We start from the raw sequence: 23,503 nt of genomic DNA, 5'->3' as shown, positions 1-23,503 counted from the left end.
TTTCAGACCAATGGAGCCAATGGTTTTGACCAAATCTTATATCCAGTTAAAAAGTGAGGTCACTCTCGGCTGAGCGAAGGGTTTAAAAAGAGTTTGGGAATTTCTGTGTTCATGTGAAGCATCCTCACAAGGTAATTATATCATCATTAAGCAACTAATGAAGAGTCTAACGTTATTTTTGGGGTTTAAATTGCCGCTTTTCTAAATTTTCAAGCTAAATTGGTGGCTCATATGCAGCAAGTTGGCGCTATGATAGAGATTCGCAGTTCGTCCAGATGTCATGGTATGATGATTGTTGAAACAAAAAAGTAATAAATTACTAATCTTTGATAATGTATTTTGCAAGGAATTACATGTTCCAGATGCTTTGCGATCCAATGTGTTGTGCAGTATAACCCTGAAGCCATTGCGTGCGCTTGTATTTTTTTAAAGCGCCGAAATTAAAGATTCCCCTTCCTTCAAGTCCATCCTGGTATAGGTTTGTATTTGAATGTGGAGGAAGAGCACATACTAGATATTATTGAAAACAATCGCTGAACTGTATCAAACGACCCAAGGGTAAGTTTTGCCACTATAACCATAGACATGCTAATTACTATAAATTAATTAAGCATCAATCATTGTTGCCCAACATTATTTTTGCTAAATTTTGCAGATTGACTATGATGTGTTTATGAAGAAAGTATAAAGCTCAGGACAGCATTCAAGGAGTCCAGGACAAAGCCAGGCATTACAATTGCTGACAAGCTTGCACAAGGTTCCAATGGATGCTAATTCGAGTCCTGCGTCCCTCCCAACGTCACCAAGCCCGCAGCGAACGATCATCAAGTAGTGCTGTCCAGAAATAATAAAGAAGGCAATGATCACAAAAGAGGAAAACTTGAATGCGGCGATCATTACAAAAAGCTCCAAATTCACCACAGTGAGTACCAAAGTTTTAGAGTCATACACGACTTCTTCTCCAACGCCAACAGACTTGACATTCATTCCCAACTGCTTTTCCAACCACATCCCAAACGCCTCATCAGCCCTGGTAAAGAAACGCTGAATCACAATGTGGCCTGTAATTTTCTCCAAATCCGCCAGTTTCCCAGCGTACGCGGGTGGCACGAGTGTGTCAGCATTTCGTCAGGGAAAAGTTGCACTGAATTGTTGGGTGTGGTGGGTGTCATGCAGGTGAAAGCATCTCTACTCATGAGTTCTGCGTCCACAAACGTCTCTTCGTCCACTGACAGGATTTGGGTACATCGTTGTCGTCCTCGTTCTCAAAGTCGGTGGAGGTTGCGGTTTGAAGATCGGTTTGGGTGTGGGTGGAGACTGTAGATTGGTGAGAATTAGTTGACGACTCGCTCATCGTGCTCGTGATGTGGGAGTAGATGTGCCGGATTTTGGCGTTCACCTTTACCGGATGAGACATGAATTTGTCTCCTCGGTTCACAGAAAATCTGGAAAGTATGCGGAAATGACAAAATTACATTACTATTCGATTGCGTATTTATTCTATAATATGCATATAATTTTTCCCTCCTTTCTTTCGGATTACACACATAAATATGTGTGTCAAATAGAATTAATCTGTTCTGAGGGCATTGCATACGAACTTGGAGTTAAAAACGGATATAATATTATTACGATTATTACCGTTTTGAACCGGTGGCAGTGGTTGCGGCGGCTGGAGGCGACTTCCCCATTATTGTCTTATTCAATTTATCTAATGGGAATTGGCGGTAGGAGGTGGATGGAAAGCCGACTGCTGACCTGCAATTATGGATTATTTGGAATTGGATCCGCTAATATATTATGTGAACTTTCCAATACTGTACACACAACGTCAAACAAGACCGATGAAAACTGTGTGTCGATATCCTACGAACCAATCAACTTTGCCTGTGCCCATTTCTCCTCTCTTCAATTATGTGTATGTGCTACAAAAAATATACTTAATTCCTGCGTCCTAGTGAATTAGTAATTATGAGAGTGAAGTTGTGCTCAATAAGGATTTTTCAACCTACAAGGATTTACACATTTGTAATCCCGAAAACAAAACGGACTTGAGAACAGTGGATCGAGTGTTTAATCAATGTACACTGTGAAAGTTTAATCGATATACTAATAGCAACTCAGGCATTCCATTCTTTTGACATATCTAAAGTTTTTGCTCCTAGACTTGGTCCCCATGCAATGCGTGGTACGTGTTTACTTTGTCAATATTTGCCATGAAACAATCGCACAAACAAGGAGAGTAAGCAGTTACGCAAAAGCGCTCGTGTTATACATCGTAAATATTTCGGTTAGAGGAGTGAAAGCTCAAATGCACGTTTCATTAAATTCACAGTTCCTCCATGTGCTCAACTGGTGTCCTTCCTCTCCTGCTTGATTCTAGAGTACTACAAAAAAGGCAAGATTGCAAAATATACAGTGCCCACAGCAATTTAAGTTGTATGAACTCTCATCACTGATACCGTGTCTACGCACTTATGTGGTTTCTAACTGCGCCAACTTTCACCCACGTTGGGCACAGGTCACGCAACCACCCATTAAGGAACCATTATTTGGACAATGGCAAATGAAACGAATGTTTTTGCGTGCATTGTCACCACTCCACCAAAAACGAGGTTTGAGCAAGGGGTACAAAGGTTTGGAACAAAAGAGGAACAATTGGAACGATATAAAGCCGATCGGTACTACTCACAGCCTTGTGCAGCCGGGGCCGAGATCACGGAAGCTGGGTTTGATGATGGAGGGGCAGCCCAATTGTTCCACGTAGTACTTTTTGGACCCGACTTTCTCGGGACCGGAAACGTGTAGAAAAGGGAGAGGAGACGGAACTGACCAGCAACGTTTGTCGCCCTCGTCCCGTCTCTGGCTGGAACTGGTCGTCGTCGTCGGTTCGTTCAGCTTTCTCCATCGTCGTGTTGCTTAATCGGAGAGAGAACTAATCCAGCCTGCCCTCCTCATGTCACGCATCCATCCATCCATCCACCCCTAGTCACCCACATCAATTCCCCCTTCCGAAAAAATGTTGCATGCCGTTGTGAATTACTCCCGTGCTGCTAGCACTGCTCAAACGGCAGCAGGATTTTTTATATGCTGCACGTTTTCTCCTCCACGTTACACGACTTGCAAGAGCTGCAAATAAATATTGCAATCAATATATGTTTAGATGTATGTAGGCGAAGGCTGGCGTCGTGCAGTTACGTTTTGTTGGGAAACTTTGGTCTCCTTTTTGGTAATTTATTTCTCCGAGATATTATTAATAAGTATGATTTGCATGATGACATGCAGGAAAGTCATATAATTGAGAAATTGGCTTCTGATGGGACTTTCGACTATGTTCCATAAATCATGAGACAAATTACCTTTGTTGGTGGTCAATCAGTGCAACTAACATTGCGTAGAGAGGACAGAGGAACAAGCCACGAGGGAGTACTTTCACCGTAGCCTTTTCAACTTATTCCTGTTTCTAGAATGAACTAGAATTGCGACACTGAGAGGGGAGGTTGTGTACTATCAACTCCCGGATCTCGATGCCCTTTGGATATGTGTAGTGTCCCATGAATGAACAAGAACCCTGAAGTGGTTTAATGCCATGGCCACATTTGCGCCCGCCACACCCACTCAAAGGTGCCCAAAAATCGCTTTCACTCTAGCTTTCACTCATTCAAATAACGCCAAAAATCCAATTTTACTCGATTTTAAATTTATTTCACCATTATACTCCCAGATAGTTGCTCTCTTATATCAACATCAAATCAACTTTTTGAATTTCTTAGTATTTTTAAAATTTAAAATTCTGAATGAGCATTGTTGTGAAATCAACAAAAAAATTATTCTGCGAGATAATCATCAAAAAAGTTGAGTTTGATGCTGTATATAAGAGAGCAACTATCTGGGAGTATAATGGTGAAATAAATTTAAAATCGGAGTAAAATTGGATTTTTGGCGTTATTTTGAATGAGTGAAAGCTAGAGTGAAAGCGATTTTTGGGCACCTTTGAGTGGGTGTGGCGGGCGCAAATGTGGCCATGGCATTAAACCACTTCAGGGTTTTGTTCATTCATGGGACACTACACATATCCAAAGGGCATCGAGATCCGGGAGTTGATAGTACACAACCTCCCCTCCTCAGTGTCGCAATTCTAGTTCCATTCTAGAAACAGGAATAAGTTGAAAAGGCTACGGTGAAAGTACTCCCTCGTGGCTTGTTCCTCTGTCCTCTCTACGCTATGTTAGTTGCACTGATTGACCACCAACAAAGGTAATTTGTCTCATGATTTTATGGAACATAGTCGAAAGTCCCATCAGAAGCCAATTTCTCAAATTATATGACTTTCCTGCATGTCATCATGCAAATCATACTTATTAATAATATCTCGGAGAAAATAAATTACCAAAAAGGAGACCAAAGTTTCCCACAAAACGTAACTGCACGACGCCAGCCTTCGCCTACATACATCTAAACATATATTGATTGCAATATTTATTTGCAGCTCTTGCAAGTCGTGTAACGTGGAGGAGAAAACGTGCAGCATATAAAAAATCCTGCTGCCGTTTGAGCAGTGCTAGCAGCACGGGAGTAATTCACAACGGCATGCAACATTTTTTCGGAAGGGGGAATTGATGTGGGTGATAGGGGTGGATGGATGGATGGATGCGTGACATGAGGAGGGCAGGCTGGATTAGTTCTCTCTCCGATTAAGCAACACGACGATGGAGAAAGCTGAACGAACCGACGACGACGACCAGTTCCAGCCAGAGACGGGACGAGGGCGACAAACGTTGCTGGTCAGTTCCGTCTCCTCTCCGCTTTTCTACACCGTTTCCGGTCCCGAGAAAGTCGGTCCAAAAAGTACTACGTGGAACAATTGGGCTGCCCCTCCATCATCAAACCCAGCTTCCGTGATCTCGGCCCCGGCTGCACAAGGCTGTGAGTAGTACCGATCGGCTTTATATCGTTCCAATTGTTCCTCTTTTGTTCCAAACCTTTGTACCCCTTGCTCAAACCTCGTTTTTGGTGGAGTGGTGACAATGCACGCAAAAACATTCGTTTCATTTGCCATTGTCCAAATAATGGTTCCTTAATGGGTGGTTGCGTGACCTGTGCCCAACGTGGGTGAAAGTTGGCGCAGTTAGAAACCACATAAGTGCGTAGACACGGTATCAGTGATGAGAGTTCATACAACTTAAATTGCTGTGGGCACTGTATATTTTGCAATCTTGCCTTTTTTGTAGTACTCTAGAATCAAGCAGGAGAGGAAGGACACCAGTTGAGCACATGGAGGAACTGTGAATTTAATGAAACGTGCATTTGAGCTTTCACTCCTCTAACCGAAATATTTACGATGTATAACACGAGCGCTTTTGCGTAACTGCTTACTCTCCTTGTTTGTGCGATTGTTTCATGGCAAATATTGACAAAGTAAACACGTACCACGCATTGCATGGGGACCCAAGTCTAGGAGCAAAAACTTTAGATATGTCAAAAGAATGGAATGCCTGAGTTGCTATTTAGTATATCGATTAAACTTTCACAGTGTACATTGATTAAACACTCGATCCACTGTTCTCAAGTCCTGTTTTGTTTTCGGGATTACAAATGTGTAAAATCCTTGTAGGTTGAAAAATCCCTTATTGAGCACAACTTCACTCTCATCAATTACTAATTCACTAGTGACGCAGGAATTAAGTATATTTTTTGTAGCACATACACATAATTGAAGAGAGGAGAAATGGGCACAGGCCAAAGTTGATTGGTTTCGTAGGATATCGACACACAGTTTTCATCGGTCTTGTTTGACGTTGTGTGTACAGTATTGGAAAGTTCCACATAATATATTAGCGGATCCAATTCCAAATAATCCATAATTGCAGGTCAGCAGTCGGCTTTCCATCCACCTCCTACCGCCAATTCCCATTAGATAAATTGAATAAGACAATAATGGGGAAGTCGCCTCCAGCCGCCGCAACCACTGCCACCGGTTCAAAACGGTAATAATCGTAATAATATTATATCCGTTTTTAACTCCCAAGTTCGTATGCAATGCCCTCAGAACAGATTAATTCTATTTGACACACATATTTATGTGTGTAATCCGAAAGAAAGGAGGGAAAATTATATGCATATTATAGAATAAATACGCAATCGAATAGTAATGTAATTTTGTCATTTCCGCATACTTTCCAGATTTTCTGTGAACCGAGGAGACAAATTCATGTCTCATCCGGTAAAGGTGAACGCCAAAATCCGGCACATCTACTCCCACATCACGAGCACGATGAGCGAGTCGTCAACTAATTCTCACAATCTACAGTCTCCACCCACACCCAAACCGATCTTCAAACCGCAACCTCCACCGACTTTGAGAACGAGGACGACAACGATGTACCCCAAATCCTGTCAGTGGACGAAGAGACGTTTGTGGACGCAGAACTCATGAGTAGAGATGCTTTCACCTGCATGACACCCCCACCCACACCCAACAATTCAGTGCAACTTTTCCCTGACGAAATGCTGACACACTCCGGTGCCACCCGCGTACGCTGGGAAACTGGCGGATTTGGAGAAAATTACAGGCCACATTGTGATTCAGCGTTTCTTTACCAGGGCTGATGAGGCGTTGGGATGTGGTTGGAAAAGCAGTTGGGAATGAATGTCAAGTCTGTTGGCGTTGGAGAAGAAGTCGTGTATGACTCCTCGTCTCCTGCCGACGCTGTCCACCCAAACATGGACAAATATGAGACGAGCAGGATTTCCAGTGCAAAGAAGTTGAGAGAAAGTAGGATTCTGGAAAAAATTATCGAAGTTGATGATATTTTGGCTGGAGAGGAAGTCGTTCATCACTCGGAAGGTGTACCCTTGTTGGACTGGCAGAAAGCAATTTGGATCCAGAAGTAGCTGAGTGCAGTATTGAAGACAGCGTGAGGTGCGAATGTTTCGCAGATGAGTTCAGCGAAAAATTATAGAGCAAGTAGAAGAAGAAGGCCATGAACAAGTCAGTCTTATCTCTGGCAAGACCATCACCAACAGTAAGGAGTTGACCAATATCGAAGAAGAGGAAATTATTAGTCAGTGCATTGCAGTTGAAATTATACGTGGCAAATTGAAGGATGAGCAATTAGAGACTGAACTGAGATTAGGAGGACGACAAGACAGCCTGGATGACATCATAACACAGCACTCAGTTGTGGATAATAATAATTTCGACAAAAATGAAATCTCAAGTACCACAAATGATAGACCATGCATTCCTGATGTCATTGATGTTTCCCAGTTCTACAACACCAATAGCAGCAATTCAGTCCCTCAACAACTTTCACAGTGTGAAACCGAAACGAACGAGGATTCTGAGGATTTGAAAACTGTCATTTCGAACCATCCATGACTGAGAGTCAGTTGGAATCACAGCATAAAGTGGCGGAATATTTGGGCAAGTTGGAAATGTCGTCCCCCACCATCCACGACGCATCCACTTCTGCCAACTCCATCAACTCCGAACTTGACAAGGATGACAACTTGGATGGGGAGGACCTCACTTCGTCTGATGTCATCAAAAGGAGTGTCTCCGTTGACAGCTGCATTGGAACAGAGTCCAGTGGTGAGAGAACCGCGTTTAATGATTCAGGAATCCTGTTGGACTCGGCCAGGTTGGACATGGATATTCCGGAAGAAATTGAGGTAATTTTCGTCGCTGACCACAACAATGACAAGATTGCGTCGTCGGAAGGACTAGAGGACGTACACTCTCAAGAAACGGTTCAAGAAACGTTGGAGCCAGAGGAAGTCTCACCAGCTTCGGTTGTTGCAGTGTCTAAACTTACGTCCTCCTCAGCAGTAGTCCTGAGCAACTCTCAATCTGTGGACGATAGCACAAACTACTCTCGATCCGATGGAGTTCAGCACTGAAACATACCATAAGCGATGAAGGGGCGATGCTGATCAGTCTGAATCCAACTCTGACTCTGAGTTCAATTCTCTCCGAAAACCTTTGGAAGACACTGCCACGGAATTAGACGATCCAATAAGTGCCGTCATGGTGGATGATGATGATGATGATGGAGAAGGCTCTGCTCAGGATCTTGAGCTTGATCAGTTTGACACAATAATTGAGAATCACGAAAAGGAGAAAAGACTCCGTCCAATTTTCCGGAAGAGAAATGTGTCCACGCAAACTTCAAAGTCCGTCGAGTCTTCGACAGTGTCCTGCACGACGGAGAGCCGATCCACCACGGCCACAACCACTGCGTCGTCCGCATCCTCATTTGATCTTGAGTTTATTTCCAAAACTAAGAAATATATTTCTCACATTCCTTCGTCATCAAAACATCAGCATGAGCAATCTTCTGAGACCTATGCGACGACTGCTGCTGCTGCTGCTTCTGCTGGAGGAGAGGACGTGGAATTGGGAAGGAAACATCGATCCTATTTGCCAACAGGATCCAGCGGTCTCAATATTCTAAACATGAGGTTTACCATGGGTCGAGAATTTGAGTCCGAGGTGAGCATTCGCATCCCCCACCAAAATCCCCACCGGCTCCATCTCGTCTTCCACGTCCTTCAACTACCTTCAAAACCTCCCCAACACCATCATTCCTCCTCCTCCACTTCCAGCAAGGCTTACAAATCTAGCAATAAATTCCACACCACTCATTCTCAGACCACATCACAGCTACCAGTCATTGGGGGCAAGTCCACATCGCATAGCACGGAAAGGCCATCTCGTAATGTGCTCGGGGGTGCGCCACTGAAACTTGTCCCCTCCAGCAGATCCAGAATTACGTAGTTTATGGAAAGACGTAAAGTCCAAGATGGAGAGCCGCGTGCCAGAGACGGCTGATCATCTTGAGGTAACCGGAAGTAGAATCAAGTTGGTGTCCTCCTCGTCTGCAGAAACGACGACGACGACAACATCCACTGCCCTCCATCAACAGATAGCGCAGCATCGCCCTGCTGGTAGTGATGGTCACAAGGATCTTGAAACGAAGCTCCCCGTTTTGATCAGTGCGAATGAGCAGGAGAAACTTAAACGTTCTCTCCAACGGTTGAAAAGAATATTGGACGACGACTGAGTGGCCAATTAAAATTACAAATAATGAATAATTATTATGCCAATTTCAATCAAGCAATAAATCCATAAATTCATTTTATGTCTCGTGCACACTTTCTCATTGCATGATTTTCATGTCGCTATGTGTATGAAATTTGCATATGTACTTACTTGTTACCCGATAGATTTACTAATAAGAAAACGAATGCATTTATTCGTCATCGGTTAAACCATGAGCATGGTCCTGGCAGAAGAATGAGAGAAAGCAGCTTTGAGTCTTTGAGACAAAAGGGGAAGAAAGGAGAAAGTGAAGAAAGTTGTCGCACTTTTCCCAGGAGGAGCGTTTACGCTCTCGCTATTTACTATTTACCTTGCAACCCAACCAAGTCAAACCAGTCAAACTTTGAATTGACAATTTTTTTAAATTTCAACAATTTTTAGCCATCTCTCGTTTATCAAGGACTTTGAATCTTTAGTGCACCCGATCACGGAGTTCTGGGAACTCTGACCAAGAAAGGTGAAAGGTATTGTTCGTATAAACAAATTGCGTGCTTGTTGTTATTGATTGGCATTGTAGATTAGTTTGACAAGTTTAAAAGTGCAATCCAAGATGAAAAATGTTTATAATGTTTTCAGATCTGACAATTTTGACTGAGTATACTGAAGCTTAATCCCGTCAACCAATGGAGTTCCGTCTTGGACTGCTGCAAAACGAAATTGAGCACCTCAACAAAAATATGGGGTATTAAATAATTATTATTCAGTAATTATGCAATCATTTATAAATTATAAACACAGGCTAATGTCAGAAGAATTGATTGTCCTCAAAGAATTCATTCGTCAAGAATTCGGTGAGCTTGAGATATTGCCTCAAAATATAATTACAATTACTCAGGATCTAAAACTGTTTCTTTCGAAAATTATATCAGCTACTAGTTTTGAAGCGTTCAACAACGCAAGGAAAGATAAGCACAGACATCACCATCATAAAATTGCTGCAGAACCATCATCCTCGCATCATAAACAACCTGCATTTCCCGAAATAATAAAAAGTACGACATACTCCGGAGGATGTTCCACAATTTCTAATGGATATAGAGCTAAATTGATGATTGATGTGTTCCAGATGAACCAGCGCTGGACGCATATTATGACGAAAATGACGCTGAATTGGATAATATTGATGAAGATGTGGTGGTGGAGGTGATAGCGATTTTGAATGTGAGCAAACTAATCTATTTGATACCAAGTAGTATTTGTGATACCGTATTTGATTAAACGTTTATGGAAATAATGAGGAATAAGAATAATTGTTAAGTATTCAATTATTTTGCTTTGCAGTTTATCCAATAAACGAATCCTTCTGTCCCGACGTTGATCCTTTGCAAACCAGTCCCAACAACAGTCCGATCAGGAAAGGAAAACCAAAGGCCCAAATCCACAAATACTTTGAGCATATTTCGATGCCCGATGGAAAAGTGCGTACAAAATGTTTCACATGTCAGGAATATGTTTCCAATCAAGCACAAAGGTTAAAGAAACATTTTGAGAGATGCAGTGGAAAACTAAACATGGACAGCAAAGGTAAAGGTTATAACTTAATATTGGATTAACATTATCAATATAACTTGCTATAACTTAACATTGCCAAAAGTTATCAAGAGAATTACAACAATTGGCTATAAAAGGCCATCTGGGTCATCTGAGAATCCAACAAAAGTGGGAAGAAAATTGGACAGAGTTCGAGAGTTATTCGAAGAACTTCACGACAAAAGTGGATTTATTAAAATGAAATGCCTAAGTTGTGGTCATCTTTCAAGTAATCAAGCTAGCCGGATGAAAAAACACGTTGAAAAATGTGAAGGCCTTGCCAACATTGATCAGCACCGGATATTTACACCATCCGAAAACCATAAAGCATATATTAAACCTTCCACAGTTCCGTCAAGCTCATCAAACATGCAATTGTCTCAAACCATAGAACCCTCACCCCCTCTTGCATCCCATGAAAATGCTACTGTTGCTGTTAATTCAAATCATCTCAATTCTTCTTCGACTAGTGAATCATATTATAAAGGAGAAGAGATCTCACAAGTTATCACTCCGTCGCCATCTCACCCCAGTCAGTATCAGATGGACAACAATCTGGAACTCTAGATGAAACGGGGCATCATCATCAAGATGCCAATTCTCATTGTGAGATTACGTCTCCTCCTCCTCACCATCCTCGATGAAAATCATCACGCGTCTCGATCTTATCTTGATTAATTATTTATTAGTAATAGTTGTAAATGACAAAGTTGACAAAGGTTGTTTCGTACTTTCGTAATCTCTTTTCGTGAGACAAATACTTATGTATGCAGTGTGTGTTTTTAAGTATTATTATGTTTGATTTTGTGTGTATAGCCTTATGAGCTGATGCTGTATGATGCTTAATGGGTGTGATTTTACTTTTGTAATGGTCTGCTTATCATCATCATTAATTTCATTCCTGATGATGTATGCATGCGTGCATGATTTTGATTTTGAATAGCTACAAATACATTGAAAGCTTGAATAAAATTATTGTTGAAATACTCACATGTTCCTAGAATTAATATCTCATTGGCGCAACTGGGGACATTTCATAAGATGTTCCCCCAGCTATTTATACCCTCATGTTGTATGTACTTGTGTGTAATTTCTCTTCTCACAAAATGGTAAATTTCTGGAGGAAGCTGTTCGTGGGGCAAAATGAGAACGAGGCTGCCGCTGGAAAGATGAGATTGCGTGACTCTGGCGAACGCCATCATTCAAAGCTCTCTGTCGTCGTCTGTTATTTGGTTGCTCCAGCACCGACCCTCTTGACATCACATTTAATTTTAATTTCTATGAACGCATAGTTTGAAAACTCATCACAATTAAAATATCCCAGCCTGTGAGTAGAGCTACGAGCTTCCAGGCACAAAACCTCGATTGTTGAAAATCTACACGAGTTTGGCGACAGTTTAGTAGCAAAGTGAAAGCTATCATCAGTAAATAAAGATCGTTTTGTTTTACGGGTTATCACAGTTAACTCTGCCCTGCGTGCAACCTAGATGCGGCGTGGCTGCAGAAAAGTTCCGACTTGTCGAATGGTACAAGTAAGTTGATTTTTATGTACACAATTAATTTCGCCAATTACATGCTTCATCTTGCTCAGTGTTGGTTGAGTAATATACAAAACGAACCGTTTTAATTTTTTCAGATTCTATGACGTCGTGAAACAGGTGTGGGCCATCTTCTTTAGCCTTTAGTATATATATTTTTTAAACCTTGAATAGTTTTGAAAGTAAATTTGAAAGCCAAACTTCAAATTTTATCAAAGCCAAATACAAGTCGGCTGAGAGACACTCAGAATAAGGTGGCACTAGGCCAGAGCCCATTGTTGTAAACATGAGTATAACGACAATAAGTGGAAGTATAGGTTTGCGAGTAGGAGATGGACGGGACATTGTCGGGGTCTCTAGGACTTCTAATACTTCGTCAGCCGTGGGACGAGAAAGAGGAACGACATCATCGGGCGGATCTAGAAGCCAATCACAAAATAATAACAATCATCACGGTAAAGACTACTCTAGAGGGATGGGAGGAGATTCTGCCAAACTTAACCTCCCCCCAACACCGGGTGGAGGGGGAGCGTCAAACTCATCGACTGGAGGAGGAGGAGGAGTCGGGTCTGGTAATGTGACAGAGCCTTCAACATCGTCCGCACCCACAAATTATCCCAAAATTTACGGAAAGATTGTACTCACCTCGGACAATGTTCTCCTGGACAAGAACAAGTGTGGAGAAACTCCTTCTGCAACCGATGGCATGGACGAAGACATTGAATGGGAGACTCGAGTTGTTGCCTGTGAACTTATTTCATCTTCTGGGATACTTTTAAAACTTCCTCAGGTAAGCCATTCTAAGGGCTTTACATATTATTACTATGCTGTAAATGTATGAATGAGCAATATCTCATGTAGACGATATTTTAATATCTATATCCATTCATTTTTGCATGTTTTAGACGGCAATGGCTACGGGACAAGTTTTATTTCACCGATTCTACTATACCAAATCCTTCCTACGTCAAGATATGGAACAAACTGCGATGGCTTGTATATATCTTGCTTCGAAAATTGAAGAAGCTCCACGAAGAATACGCGACATTATTAACGTATTTCATCATCTGCAGCAACTTCGGAGTGGAAAGTAAGCTACTACTACTTATTTATTGCTCTTCACACATTTTGTTTCCTTATTACAAGATTGTTGAGCGGTCATTACAGAAACTATTATTAATTTTAGGCTGATCGATATTTGGACATGTGAGTTACGCTCGCAGTCGTCCTGTGCGTTCAACGGATTCATCCGGTATTCTGTTCCAGGAAATTCAATTGACAGTGTAGTGACGCATTCACGATCAACTTAACTTTTAAAATATGCATAACTTTTGATTACTTCACTTATCGTTGAGGTGGAGGTCAGTGGTCATATTTAAATGAAGTTACTATCTTTGCTGACCTGATTAGGACCACCACCTCGACTGTAACTGAATCCCAAGCCATGACTTTATTTACATAGTTATTAGCTATATTGTCTAATTTACGTCTAAAGCTATTTGCAGTTTTGAGCCACCAATTGAGGAATGAAACGTTCATCGTCAGCTGGGAACCAATTCCTGTTCGTACCGTTTAATTTACGAGCTAAATTAGTTTTCTGTCCGTCTATAACTTATGATTTCCTCAAGTTTTATTCTTACAACGCGATTTCGTCAATCCCGACAAGGCTTATTTGCTCAATTATACTATCAGACGATATATAATAACCTTATATCATAACGTGGTTTGCCAAAATGCTTACTAAATGACTCCAATTTAGAATTAGGAATTGATTCACAAACGTTTCTGCATGATGCATAAATTATTGTAATCAGAATGGGTTTAGCATAGGTTGCACAGGTATTATTCTTTTAATTTGACTAGTAATTGACACTCGACGTCGACAAATAACACCAACACGTTGGAAAGTACCACCGGATGAATTCGTTGCTCGCGTGTGTGTTGGTCTTTGACTGAACCAATGGGAACAATTTATGTTTTTAATTGTCAAACTTGGCTTACATTTATGGCATATCTAAACGTACTTCATTAATTTCAGAACAATGGAGCCAATGGTTTTGGACCAATCTTATATCCAGTTAAAAAGTGAGGTCACTCTCGCTGAGCGAAGGGTTTTAAAAGAGTTGGGATTTTGTGTTCATGTGAAGCATCCTCACAAGGTAATTATCATCATTCATTAAGAACTAAATTTGAAGAGTCTACGTTATTTTTGGGGTTTAAATTGCGCTTTTCTTAATTTCAGCTAATTGTGGTCTATATGCAGCAGTTGGGCTATGATAGAGATTCGCAGTTCGTCCAGATGTCATGGTATGATGATTGTTGAAACTAAGAAAAGTAATAATTACTAATCTTTGATAATTATTTGCAGGAATTACATGTCAGATGCTTTGCGATCCAATGTGTTTGTGCAGTATAAACCTGAAGCCATTGCGTGCGCTTGTATTTTTTTAAGCGCCAGGAAATTAAAGATTCCCCTTCCTTCAAGTCCATCCTGGTATATTGTATTTGATGTGGAGGAAGAGCACATACTAGATATTTGTGAAACAATCCTTGAACTGTATCAACGACCAAGGGTAAGTTTGCCACTATACATAGACATGCTAATTACTATAAATTATTAGCATCATCATTGTTGCCAACTTATTTTTGCTATTTTGCAGATTGACTATGATGTGTTTATGAAGAAGTATAAAGGCCTCAGGAAAGCATTCAAGGAGTCCAAGGACAAAGCCAAGGCAATTACAATTGCTGACAAGCTTGCACAAGGTTCCAATGATGCTAATTCGAGTCCTGCGTCCCTTCCAACGTCACCCAAGCCCGGCAGCGAAGGATCATCAAGTAGTGCTGTCCAGAATAATAAAGAAGGCAATGATCACAAGAGGAAACTTGATGCTGGCGATCATGTACAAAAAGCTCCAAATTCACCACAGTGAGTAACCAAAGTTTATTAGAAGTGTAAATACACATTTATGAAAATAATTAAATCTATACTTTATTTTCCTTTGTATAGGCCAAAGAAATCGCGCCGGACTCCTTCCCCAATTACTTTTGACGATAGCCCACAAAGGCATAACAAAAAGAACAAGAAGCGAAGAAAATCAAGGTATCCTAAAATTTATAACTATCCACGTGAAATAATATTTACATATATATAATTCCGTATTCTCTGCACATTTGCTTTGCTTATATTTAAAAATACATTTAATTTTTTGTATCTTAGGTCCGATTCCAGCTCTAGATCACGCTCGCGAGAAAGAAGATCACTAAAGAAACACTCACGCCGAGAAAAGTCTCGAAGTCGGAGTAGAAGTCGTTCATACTCTCCGAAACGCTCATCACATCATAAAAAATCGACCAACAAGGTACATCATCGCTACCGTTCCAGATCCAGATCCTATTCACCCGTGGAAAGGGATGACATTCGATATGACCGATACTATAAAAAGCCCAAATCCTCAAAACATGGGAGGGATGAAGATCCAAACAAATCTAGAAGCAGGGACAAAATCCGAAGATGACGAACATGAGACTTAAGTATGGATTGAAACTTTTCTCTCTCCAAATTAAACTTTTTTGTAGTTAATGGTTAGATTTATAAGTGCACACAAAAGCGATTTGGGCCAATCTAAGCTCAATTATTTCAGTTTGTTGTGCATAAATATTTTTTAAACAAACACTAGAACTAGTATAATTACTTGGATTTTAAAGTTCTTAAAATACGTTGTTCCGCTATACAAGTTTGTTGGTGTATGTATACAATATATTTGTATTAATAAATAATTACTGTCTTGAAGTACATATACATTGTCTTGGTCAAAGGGGTCAAACTCTATTTGCTTAGATCTATTTTTTTGCTTTCGTATTGTGAGTATTATTGTTATTGTCATCAAACTCGTCTTCCGAGTCTTCTCCAGCCTTCATCACTCGCTCAGTGTAGGAGATTTCAGCAGCTTTTTTCTGAGACTTGTAACTCTCCTCAAACTCTTCGTGACGCTTCTTCCAGTAGGACTCATACCTTGCACCAAAATTTTGAGAGTTTGCTCGATCTGCTTTCGTCACTCCCACCTAAATATGTTAATCCAATACGAATTGTTGGAATGGATATGAAATCATTCTTGGTAATTATTTGATGGTTTAAAGAAAGGATGATACTAGTACTATATCTTCTTCTAACCATGTCCAAGTGAAGGAGGTACGGCATGTAGAAAATGACTGCAATCCGGTACCCTTCCTCCTCCTCCAAGGGATTGCCCTATACATAATTTCAATGGGTCAACAACTCGTAGGTAAATATTCAAGTACATGTAATACACAACTCCTGTACTATTAAAATTCGGAAACTTGTGTATTAAGCTTAAGCATGTGTCTTACATGAAGGGTCAGCGTTTTCAGGCTCCCCAATGCTTGGAGCTTTGGAATTTCGGTCATGTCAACAATGGAATTCCCATGCAAATAGAGTATTTTGAGATTTGGAAGTTGTGATAAGCTCTGTCATATGAAAAATGGCGCATTACAAGATATTTACTGTACTTAAAGCAAATAGATTACGTCCTCATCCAGCTTTGTGATTGTATTGAAAGAGATGTCCAACCAACAGAGTCCTAGTGGACCACCATCCAATATTTTGTACAGTACGTTAATTAGTCCATCCGTTTCGCTATTGAGGAAAAACCACACTCTCATAAATTCATCTCTCTTGCTCTGACGCTTACTAAACTTTCATGCAAACTTCCAGAATTATTTAGTGCATAAAATATATAATCATACGTTATAACGTTGTAGCTGAGTCGGATGGATGAGGTGCGATAACGTTCATCCTGAGTTTTGAATGGCGCTCGATAATTGCGTGCCTATATTAATTATATTATCATTCGACAATTATATGATGATTATATAAGCTAAATAATTAGATATGAATATTTACCGTTTGAGGTTGTTCTCCCTCCGTCACAATCTCTTCGATTTTATTAATCTAGATAAATATAAAAAATTTTAAACTAATTAAATTTAGTTCGTCCTTATGCCTTAAAGATATAAATTTGAATTTAAACCATGCAGAAGGAGTAGTCCAGGGGGGCAGCAGATGCAAAAACGTACCTATCTGACCCATATACACCCGCAAACCTGCAAGCAAGTCGTCACCCACCATGTAATAGCTTAGAGGGTCAGATTGATTGAGATTAAAATATCGTGGCGAGAAAGACCCACCGATGCTGATCGCCAATGACAAGAAACCCCATCCGTCGCTCATCAAAGTTGCGATAAGTTCGCTCAGGTTCGGCGTCTTCATCGTCGGCTGCGACCTTCCTTGAGTGACCACCCCTTAACCTCCGCTCGCTTTTGCCCTTGGTGCGCTTGCCCCCCATTTTGGTCGTCGTGCTCTCTTCTTCTTTGGCTTGTTGCATGGCTGCAGCTCTGGCAAAGTCGTCCGGTTTCATTCCAGCTTTGATGGCTCGTACCGTCGCCTCGATCAGAATATCCGGGATTGCTGGACGCTCAGGGGCGCCTCCTCCCTTCATTTGGGCATCCATTGCGGAGGTTGGGGATTAAATAGAATTGAGTTGATGACTCCACTGATGACTATCTTCTCAAGACTCCACGCTTAGGAAATTTGAATAATATATTCCTCTCTATAATTTTAGAACTTGTTGCGACAAAATGACAAAAATTGAGGACACTTAAAATAAGCTGCACTGACCCAAAAACTCTCAACCTTTCTGTTACTCTGAAACAATTTATTATGGACTAACGTTGTCATTGACAAACAAAAAAGCTAGGGGACTGAAGATTATAAGCAATATTCATAGGACTCTCTGCTGGAATGTTTAGCCGAGTTCGTCAGTCCGATGCGAAAGCCATTACTAGCGTGATAACATAGAATAACATGTTTCATTCATGAATGTGTGTATGTACGTGATTAGGATAATGTATGGACACATTGTGCGACTAAGAATGAACAGTTTTGCTGAAAGTAATGGGAAGGACGCATGAGCCTATTATTATGGTACATAAAGATGATTGGGAGGATGTCATGTGGAGAACAATTACTCAGAGAGAAAGTCTGGTTCTTGGCGTGCCAGGACACCATATCCCGTATCACTCAATCAAATTAGCCAAGCGAAATGTTATTTATTATATACAACAACATCGAACGACGTCGGACAACACACCAAGTCTGTAGTTTCTCTGCTGCATTGATGAATTATCTACATGACCGAGTTTATTTCACTTCATAGATCGATCAATAAGTAAATGTTCCTGCACGTGCAGTGATTTTTCGTTCCTTGCTTCATTCGGAAACAAAAGATGAATATTATTGGGAATAAAATACACGCTGTTGGCCAAATTTCGTATTGCGAGTTTTTTAAATAATACCCCAGACATCATTTTCCAATGAGACGACGCACTTTTTATATTATGTTAATACGTCTTTTTATATATATTTGGCTTATTACTACACATTAAAATAATCCAGCGAACGAGGACCAACAGAAGTAGTATTTATGCATTAGCAATATTATTATTATTATGATTGATTACATGTGCACAAATGTTTCTCATCTTGTAACATGTCGTCGTCGTACGTACGTACAAGTAAATTACATAATTATTCATTATTATTACATTAAAATAATTAACTTATTTTATGGCGATACGAATCACTGACTATTTCAGACTATAAAAATTGAGTTCTGGATACGCTGGATGGACTCAAAGAAGGTATAAATTACATTTATCCTAGTTATTTTCATAAATGACGAGGGACTGGGGACAAAGGAAGGAAAGAAGGGACTCTGTATGTACTAGTCTTAATATTGGCATATATATGTGTAAATGCGGATTGAGACGACAACGGTATTTGCAGTACAAACAAAGTAGCCACTACTCTCAAAATATTTGAACTGATGGCATTGAATGGAAGAATTTAATAAATTCATTGATATTATCTAGCTATCTTCATCTTCACTGGGACTCTTCCCTACAAAAATAAGACTAGACCTCGTCCATTCGCTGCTTGAATCCCCCCATCTCCTCGGTCCCTATCCTCACGGTCACGATCCAAGTCTCGATTCCATACTTCCAAATCTTCCAACTCCACAAAAGAGTCGGAATCTGAGTCGTCATCCTCCATGTCGTGGAGCTCATCATTGTTATCCTCAACATCAGTTTCGTTGCCGTCAACTTCATCGTAAAACTCTATCCCGTCACGAGTACCTCGATAAACCAATTGATTGGCTTGATCCCCACGAGGTTGACGAATATTTCGATTGTTGTAAATTAGATTATTGGCACCATTATTATTCGCGGCCCCCGCTGGATGGCGACGACGCTGATTATTGAGATCATCAAACTCACCCTCGCTGTCACTTGTATTCTGGTTGTGATCGGGATGGCGATCTAAGTGGGCTCGATTTTGTTGTCGTGGGGGTGGGGGAATGGGAACTTCTTGCTGTAGTAATTCTTCAGGGTTATCTTCTTCTGTGATGTCTTCCTTATAAAGAATTTCGTGACACTGTAAACAAGCACATTGTTATAGTTCATTAGTATATCACCATTTTAATTATTCTCTGGGTTCACATTTTTCATGACAATTTTTAAGCAAGACCGGAATGGATAATCAATCAGATCTGACGGTAGCTTACCATTGGGCAAGTGTTCTGTACGTATAACCACTTGCGAAGACACACAGCGTGGAAAAGATGGCCTATTATAATAAACATGAGATTGGTACTTTAATATTAGTGATAGCACATCGCATCGACAAGTATGGCAAGTAAGATTCTGCTCGTTGCATGCAAGTAAAATGAGAAACAAAGAAGGATGTACATATTTACCACAATTGGTCACTTTTGCCGACTCGAATCCTTCATAGCATATGGAACAGACGTCGTCATTACGAACTTTGAGTTGATCCTCCGTAGCATCTTTCAAGGACATGATTTTTTTGGAAGCTGTTTTTCTTTGACTATAAATTCTGAATCCCTTTTGAGCTTCGCACCATATATTAAAGTAAGCATGAATTGACATCCCAATAGCACGTATTGCACTGGTTGATTCAAAGAGGAAGATCCATACAGCGTTGAGAAATAGGAATATTCCGGTAATAAACTCGGCTGATTTTAGAAATACAAATAATTAGTAGCAACATACTTGATACACATAGGTATAAAAACAAAATTGAAAATTCCTTACCAATATTTGCAACGGTTTTCAAATAAAACACCATGTCTTCATGTGATATCTGGTCATACATTTTGTCGAAAAAATGCATCACGACACGAGGCAGAATTCGTCTAAAGAAGGATACAATTTTTTCTACGACGTCTGGGTATTGGACAAGTTGGGACAAGTAGACGACCATAGAGATTACAAGGGAAATGATGACTTTGATTTTAAACTCGATTGCCAGTGCTAACACTGCTAATGACCAGGTTGAAACTGAAGTCCATCGAAGCAATGAAACCGTTAAACAAAATGAAAGACACAAAAACACACAAGACAATGTTGCAGCCCTGGAAAAAGTAATAGTGACAACTCAAATTATACATACTCAATTTAAACTTCCAATCTTACCGAATTTGAACGGCCTGGAAGCTTCGAAATGCGTGTAGTAGCGGAGCAATCTAAATGTTAATCAAATAAATCGAATTATGTATGGGTCATAAATTAACGGGTGATATTTTTATTTGGACGATTACTAACCAATTGATGAAGAGCGTGAAATAAGGCTGAAACGTAATTTAATATATATATATATATTTCTGGTATGAAAATGGGCAGTTACTTACCAGTTCCAAGGAGTGCGACATTTTTTAAGAGTCTATCAAGTCGTTTTTCAGGATCTAGTGATGTCAATCCGGATTGCAGACTTAAAATGAAGAATAAGACGGTGGAAATAGATCCAAATCTATACATAGTGAATAAAATGACCAATTAAGTTAGTTTATAACAAATTAATAAAGTTTCATAGATATGCACTAAATTTTAGAATTGTATACCTACCTATTGAGGTCTACCTCATTATTGTTCCCAAAATAGAGCAGCCAAAGCAAGAAATCTCCAATTTGATGACAAACAGCTGCAACCTGCAGAAAAAAATATAATATAATACAAAGGATTATATTTTTTAAATTTATACATACTGTCACAGTCAATCCAACGATTCCCGTGAATGTCTCTGAAACGTCGTTATAAGATCATAAATAAATTCTAGGACACATACGAGAAATTTTATGGTACTTATTACGTATCCAGTTAAATGACTTACCCGTTCCATGAACCATTACATTTCGAATGATTAAACTCAATGGTTCATCACAGCAGCGGAAAAATGCATCGTAAGCAGCTCTGGTCATCCAGAAGAGACGAAAAAACGGTATTGATCCGCAATCTTCCAGATTCGACTTGAATCAAATGTGATAATCCATACTCATTTTGTACCCTCTTCGTTTCTCCCCAAGAAAGTATCAAAAAACTGTACAGCTTGGGTAGCGACTTGATCAGTGAGTAATGAAGTGAAATCACAAGTGGGACAAAAATCACAAGCGGTATATGTCCGAATCCAGTCACAAAAAAGAGGGAGAGCAGAACTGGGTCCAATAATGCATGCATCCGATTTTCGGGGGACATATGCATGCTTGACCACGATTTGCAGGCAAAAAAATACTGCCGCCGAGAACAGTCCGAAAAGTAAGGTTCACAGATAAGCATAATATATCACTAAGATTGGTGCTTAGTAGATAAGATGGGATCACGTATGACAGATATAGCGTTGTGAAGGACAAGAGGTAAGAGTAGAGCTTTATTAAATTATCAGTCGCCAGCATGAACATAATAACTGCCTGCAAAGAACACTGTAACATAAAACCAGTCATTATTATTAGTACATGACTCGTGGACCTAAAATTCTAAAGGTAGTGGTCAATGACACATTTTCTTTATATTTATTTATGCTTACGGACAACTGAGCCGAGAATTTGTCCTGCAAACATGAAATCGTCAGCAATCCCCTCCGTAAATTTTGACAAGTCCTCCATCCGACTGATGACATTTGTCCCGACTCAGTCCCTGTTGAAACATCAGGATCAACAGACGTCACGTTTCGGACGAGCTCTAGCCCCCATAACCACGACTCTTTCACAAACTCTGAAGTAGAAGCGAGAGGGGATTCACCAGAAAATCCTGATGAAAAGGGTCCTGTTGGGTCCTTTGAGTTCAATATCACCTGTGTCCGTGGTCACGGTTTTATGAGATTCTGTGACCCCACCATATTGGAATGGACGTCCACCAAACCCAAAACTGGTACGGAAGATTTCGTCAACTAGTAAAAGTGGAGGCACTCGAAGAAACGATTCACATGCCAGGAAGAGCTTATTTCGAATGGACATTTTGCACATTAGCACAAAACATTAGCACTTTTAAAATTGGCTAAAGTTATCTTTCCTCAAGTATCCTCAATCTTCATAACGATTGATAAGAGAACACCAACAACCTCCTGGGACCCTGCAATTCGACAATTCAAAAATCATTAGTTATTATGAAAATTCATGTACAAATTAAAAAACAAATTATAATAAATATTACTATTATCATGTACCCCTCCTACTCCCCCCATTCACTTTATAGTCACTTCATTTGAAACATTTATGCAGTCAGAGTTTATCAACAATGAGTTAGGGTCCAAGTTTTGAAAGATGGAAATTAAATTATTGTTACACATATGTAACAATGGACTTCAATGGAGACAACCGTCTCTAAGAAACTAACAATCAGTTGTACATTATACCTGTGCAGTTGTGCACATGTTATTTTTAAGACAAGCAGCATGTAAGAAATTCTGGCCGACATAATTATATTTTAAGACAAAATGGGTCCCACACGAATCCATACTCAACAACGCGTCCTAAATACAATATTATTTTGATATGATACAACAAGTAGTAAGTATTAGTATTGAAGGGTATACAACAATGTGAAGTGAAGAGTGGAAGGTCAACTGGCCAAGAACACGTTCGACCGTACTCTTGCATACGCATTTACGTTGGTTTGCCTGTAATAATGAATTCTACTAAATAGTGAACCTTTGTTAATGTCAAATAATGCTTAGATGCCTTATTGCTAGTGCATGGATTGTGCCTCACATTGACTTTTTGAGATCTATGTTATCCCAATAAAAGCATTACGAAATGACACATGGTCAAGTTCACCCAATTTCGATAGAGAGAGATACATGGTGCATCATATTTGCACTCAATTCATTCTTAATATATAAGAAGCAAGACAAGAGGAAAACAAGTTTGGGTTAAAAATCGACTCCCGTACTGCATGCATG

At 40.0% G+C, this 23,503-nt stretch overlaps 4 protein-coding genes and 2 long non-coding RNA genes across 8 annotated transcripts; 3 read left to right on the top strand and 3 right to left on the bottom strand.

Moving 5' to 3' along the window:
- The first annotated feature begins 4,851 nt into the window (after positions 1 to 4,851).
- LOC118433745 lies at positions 4,852 to 6,301 on the top strand. Its single transcript, XR_004833546.1, has 3 exons — positions 4,852 to 4,926; positions 5,871 to 5,987; positions 6,184 to 6,301. It is a non-coding gene; the product is annotated as an uncharacterized LOC118433745 (long non-coding RNA).
- Positions 6,302 to 9,376: 3,075 nt separating this feature from the next.
- Positions 9,377 to 11,018, top strand: LOC118433743. Of its 2 annotated transcripts, none has more exons than XM_035845979.1 (7): positions 9,377 to 9,560; positions 9,680 to 9,785; positions 9,842 to 9,894; positions 9,973 to 10,095; positions 10,170 to 10,264; positions 10,385 to 10,627; positions 10,698 to 11,018. In XM_035845979.1, exons 2-6 carry the CDS (start codon positions 9,727 to 9,729, stop codon positions 10,394 to 10,396), a joined length of 342 nt encoding a protein of 113 aa, XP_035701872.1. In that variant the 5' UTR covers positions 9,377 to 9,560; positions 9,680 to 9,726; the 3' UTR covers positions 10,397 to 10,627; positions 10,698 to 11,018. The 2 variants fall into 2 exon arrangements, with proteins under 2 accessions (XP_035701872.1, XP_035701871.1); XM_035845978.1 differs by having other exon boundaries at positions 9,378 to 9,567.
- An 811-nt stretch (positions 11,019 to 11,829) lies between these two features.
- Positions 11,830 to 15,965, top strand: LOC110862943 (cyclin-L1). 2 transcript variants are annotated; one of them, XM_022112152.2, is made up of 10 exons: positions 11,831 to 12,165; positions 12,270 to 12,291; positions 12,489 to 12,961; positions 13,077 to 13,261; positions 14,210 to 14,330; positions 14,414 to 14,478; positions 14,540 to 14,744; positions 14,832 to 15,100; positions 15,182 to 15,274; positions 15,392 to 15,964. In XM_022112152.2, the coding sequence occupies exons 3-10, from the start codon at positions 12,647 to 12,649 to the stop codon at positions 15,687 to 15,689; spliced, it is 1,551 nt and encodes a 516-aa protein (XP_021967844.1). In that variant the 5' UTR covers positions 11,831 to 12,165; positions 12,270 to 12,291; positions 12,489 to 12,646; the 3' UTR covers positions 15,690 to 15,964. The 2 variants fall into 2 exon arrangements, with proteins under 2 accessions (XP_035701870.1, XP_021967844.1); XM_035845977.1 differs by having other exon boundaries at positions 11,830 to 12,165; positions 12,270 to 12,961; positions 15,392 to 15,965.
- LOC110862942 (leucine-rich repeat-containing protein 51) lies at positions 15,854 to 18,133 on the bottom strand. Its single transcript, XM_022112150.2, has 8 exons — positions 17,380 to 18,133; positions 17,223 to 17,295; positions 17,096 to 17,143; positions 16,939 to 17,021; positions 16,720 to 16,828; positions 16,543 to 16,659; positions 16,346 to 16,423; positions 15,854 to 16,236 (listed from the first exon to the last, which is right to left on the bottom strand). The coding sequence occupies exons 1-8, from the start codon at positions 17,700 to 17,702 to the stop codon at positions 16,015 to 16,017; spliced, it is 1,053 nt and encodes a 350-aa protein (XP_021967842.1). The 5' UTR covers positions 17,703 to 18,133; the 3' UTR covers positions 15,854 to 16,014.
- Positions 18,134 to 18,560: 427 nt separating this feature from the next.
- LOC110862944 (protein TRC8 homolog) lies at positions 18,561 to 22,025 on the bottom strand. Its single transcript, XM_022112154.2, has 10 exons — positions 21,440 to 22,025; positions 21,315 to 21,349; positions 21,175 to 21,257; positions 20,961 to 21,079; positions 20,875 to 20,900; positions 20,746 to 20,795; positions 20,365 to 20,684; positions 20,007 to 20,285; positions 19,815 to 19,876; positions 18,561 to 19,684 (listed from the first exon to the last, which is right to left on the bottom strand). Exons 1-10 carry the CDS (start codon positions 21,525 to 21,527, stop codon positions 19,151 to 19,153), a joined length of 1,596 nt encoding a protein of 531 aa, XP_021967846.2. The 5' UTR covers positions 21,528 to 22,025; the 3' UTR covers positions 18,561 to 19,150.
- Positions 22,026 to 22,610: 585 nt separating this feature from the next.
- On the bottom strand, positions 22,611 to 23,415 carry LOC118433744. The gene is made up of 2 exons (XR_004833545.1): positions 22,756 to 23,415; positions 22,611 to 22,674 (listed from the first exon to the last, which is right to left on the bottom strand). It is a non-coding gene; the product is annotated as an uncharacterized LOC118433744 (long non-coding RNA).
- Positions 23,416 to 23,503: the final 88 nt, after the last annotated feature.

The sequence above is a fragment of the Folsomia candida genome, unplaced genomic scaffold (assembly GCF_002217175.1).
Source record: "Folsomia candida strain VU population unplaced genomic scaffold, ASM221717v1 Fcan01_Sc093, whole genome shotgun sequence".
In the NCBI taxonomy this organism is placed as follows: domain Eukaryota; kingdom Metazoa; phylum Arthropoda; class Collembola; order Entomobryomorpha; family Isotomidae; genus Folsomia; species Folsomia candida.
Note: the sequence above shows the minus strand (reverse complement) of the source record. Positions and strands in the feature narration are given on the sequence as shown.

Bases quoted from the DNA above. Each gene is read 5' to 3' on its own strand.
- LOC118433743 (XM_035845979.1), top strand. From the start codon at position 9,727: ATGGAGTTCCGTCTTGGACTGCTGCAAAACGAAATTGAGCACCTCAAC. The intron at 9,895-9,972 runs GTGAGCTTGAGA...AAATTATATCAG, and splicing joins ATTCATTCGTCAAGAATTCG to CTACTAGTTTTGAAGCGTTC. The intron at 10,096-10,169 runs GTACGACATACT...GATGTGTTCCAG, and splicing joins ATTTCCCGAAATAATAAAAA to ATGAACCAGCGCTGGACGCA.
- LOC110862943 (XM_035845977.1), top strand. From the start codon at position 12,458: ATGAGTATAACGACAATAAGTGGAAGTATAGGTTTGCGAGTAGGAGAT. The intron at 13,262-14,209 runs GTAAGCTACTAC...CATTAATTTCAG, and splicing joins CAGCAACTTCGGAGTGGAAA to AACAATGGAGCCAATGGTTT. The intron at 14,331-14,413 runs GTAATTATCATC...TCTTAATTTCAG, and splicing joins ATGTGAAGCATCCTCACAAG to CTAATTGTGGTCTATATGCA.
- LOC110862942 (XM_022112150.2), bottom strand. From the start codon at position 17,702: ATGGATGCCCAAATGAAGGGAGGAGGCGCCCCTGAGCGTCCAGCAATC. The intron at 16,829-16,938 runs GTATGATTATAT...TTTCCTCAATAG, and splicing joins CTCAGCTACAACGTTATAAC to CGAAACGGATGGACTAATTA. The intron at 16,660-16,719 runs GTAATCTATTTG...TTCATATGACAG, and splicing joins TCACAAAGCTGGATGAGGAC to AGCTTATCACAACTTCCAAA.
- LOC110862944 (XM_022112154.2), bottom strand. From the start codon at position 21,527: ATGACCAGAGCTGCTTACGATGCATTTTTCCGCTGCTGTGATGAACCA. The intron at 21,350-21,439 runs GTAAGTCATTTA...ACGACGTTTCAG, and splicing joins TGTAATGGTTCATGGAACGG to AGACATTCACGGGAATCGTT. The intron at 20,685-20,745 runs GTAAGATTGGAA...TACTTTTTCCAG, and splicing joins TTCCAGGCCGTTCAAATTCG to GGCTGCAACATTGTCTTGTG.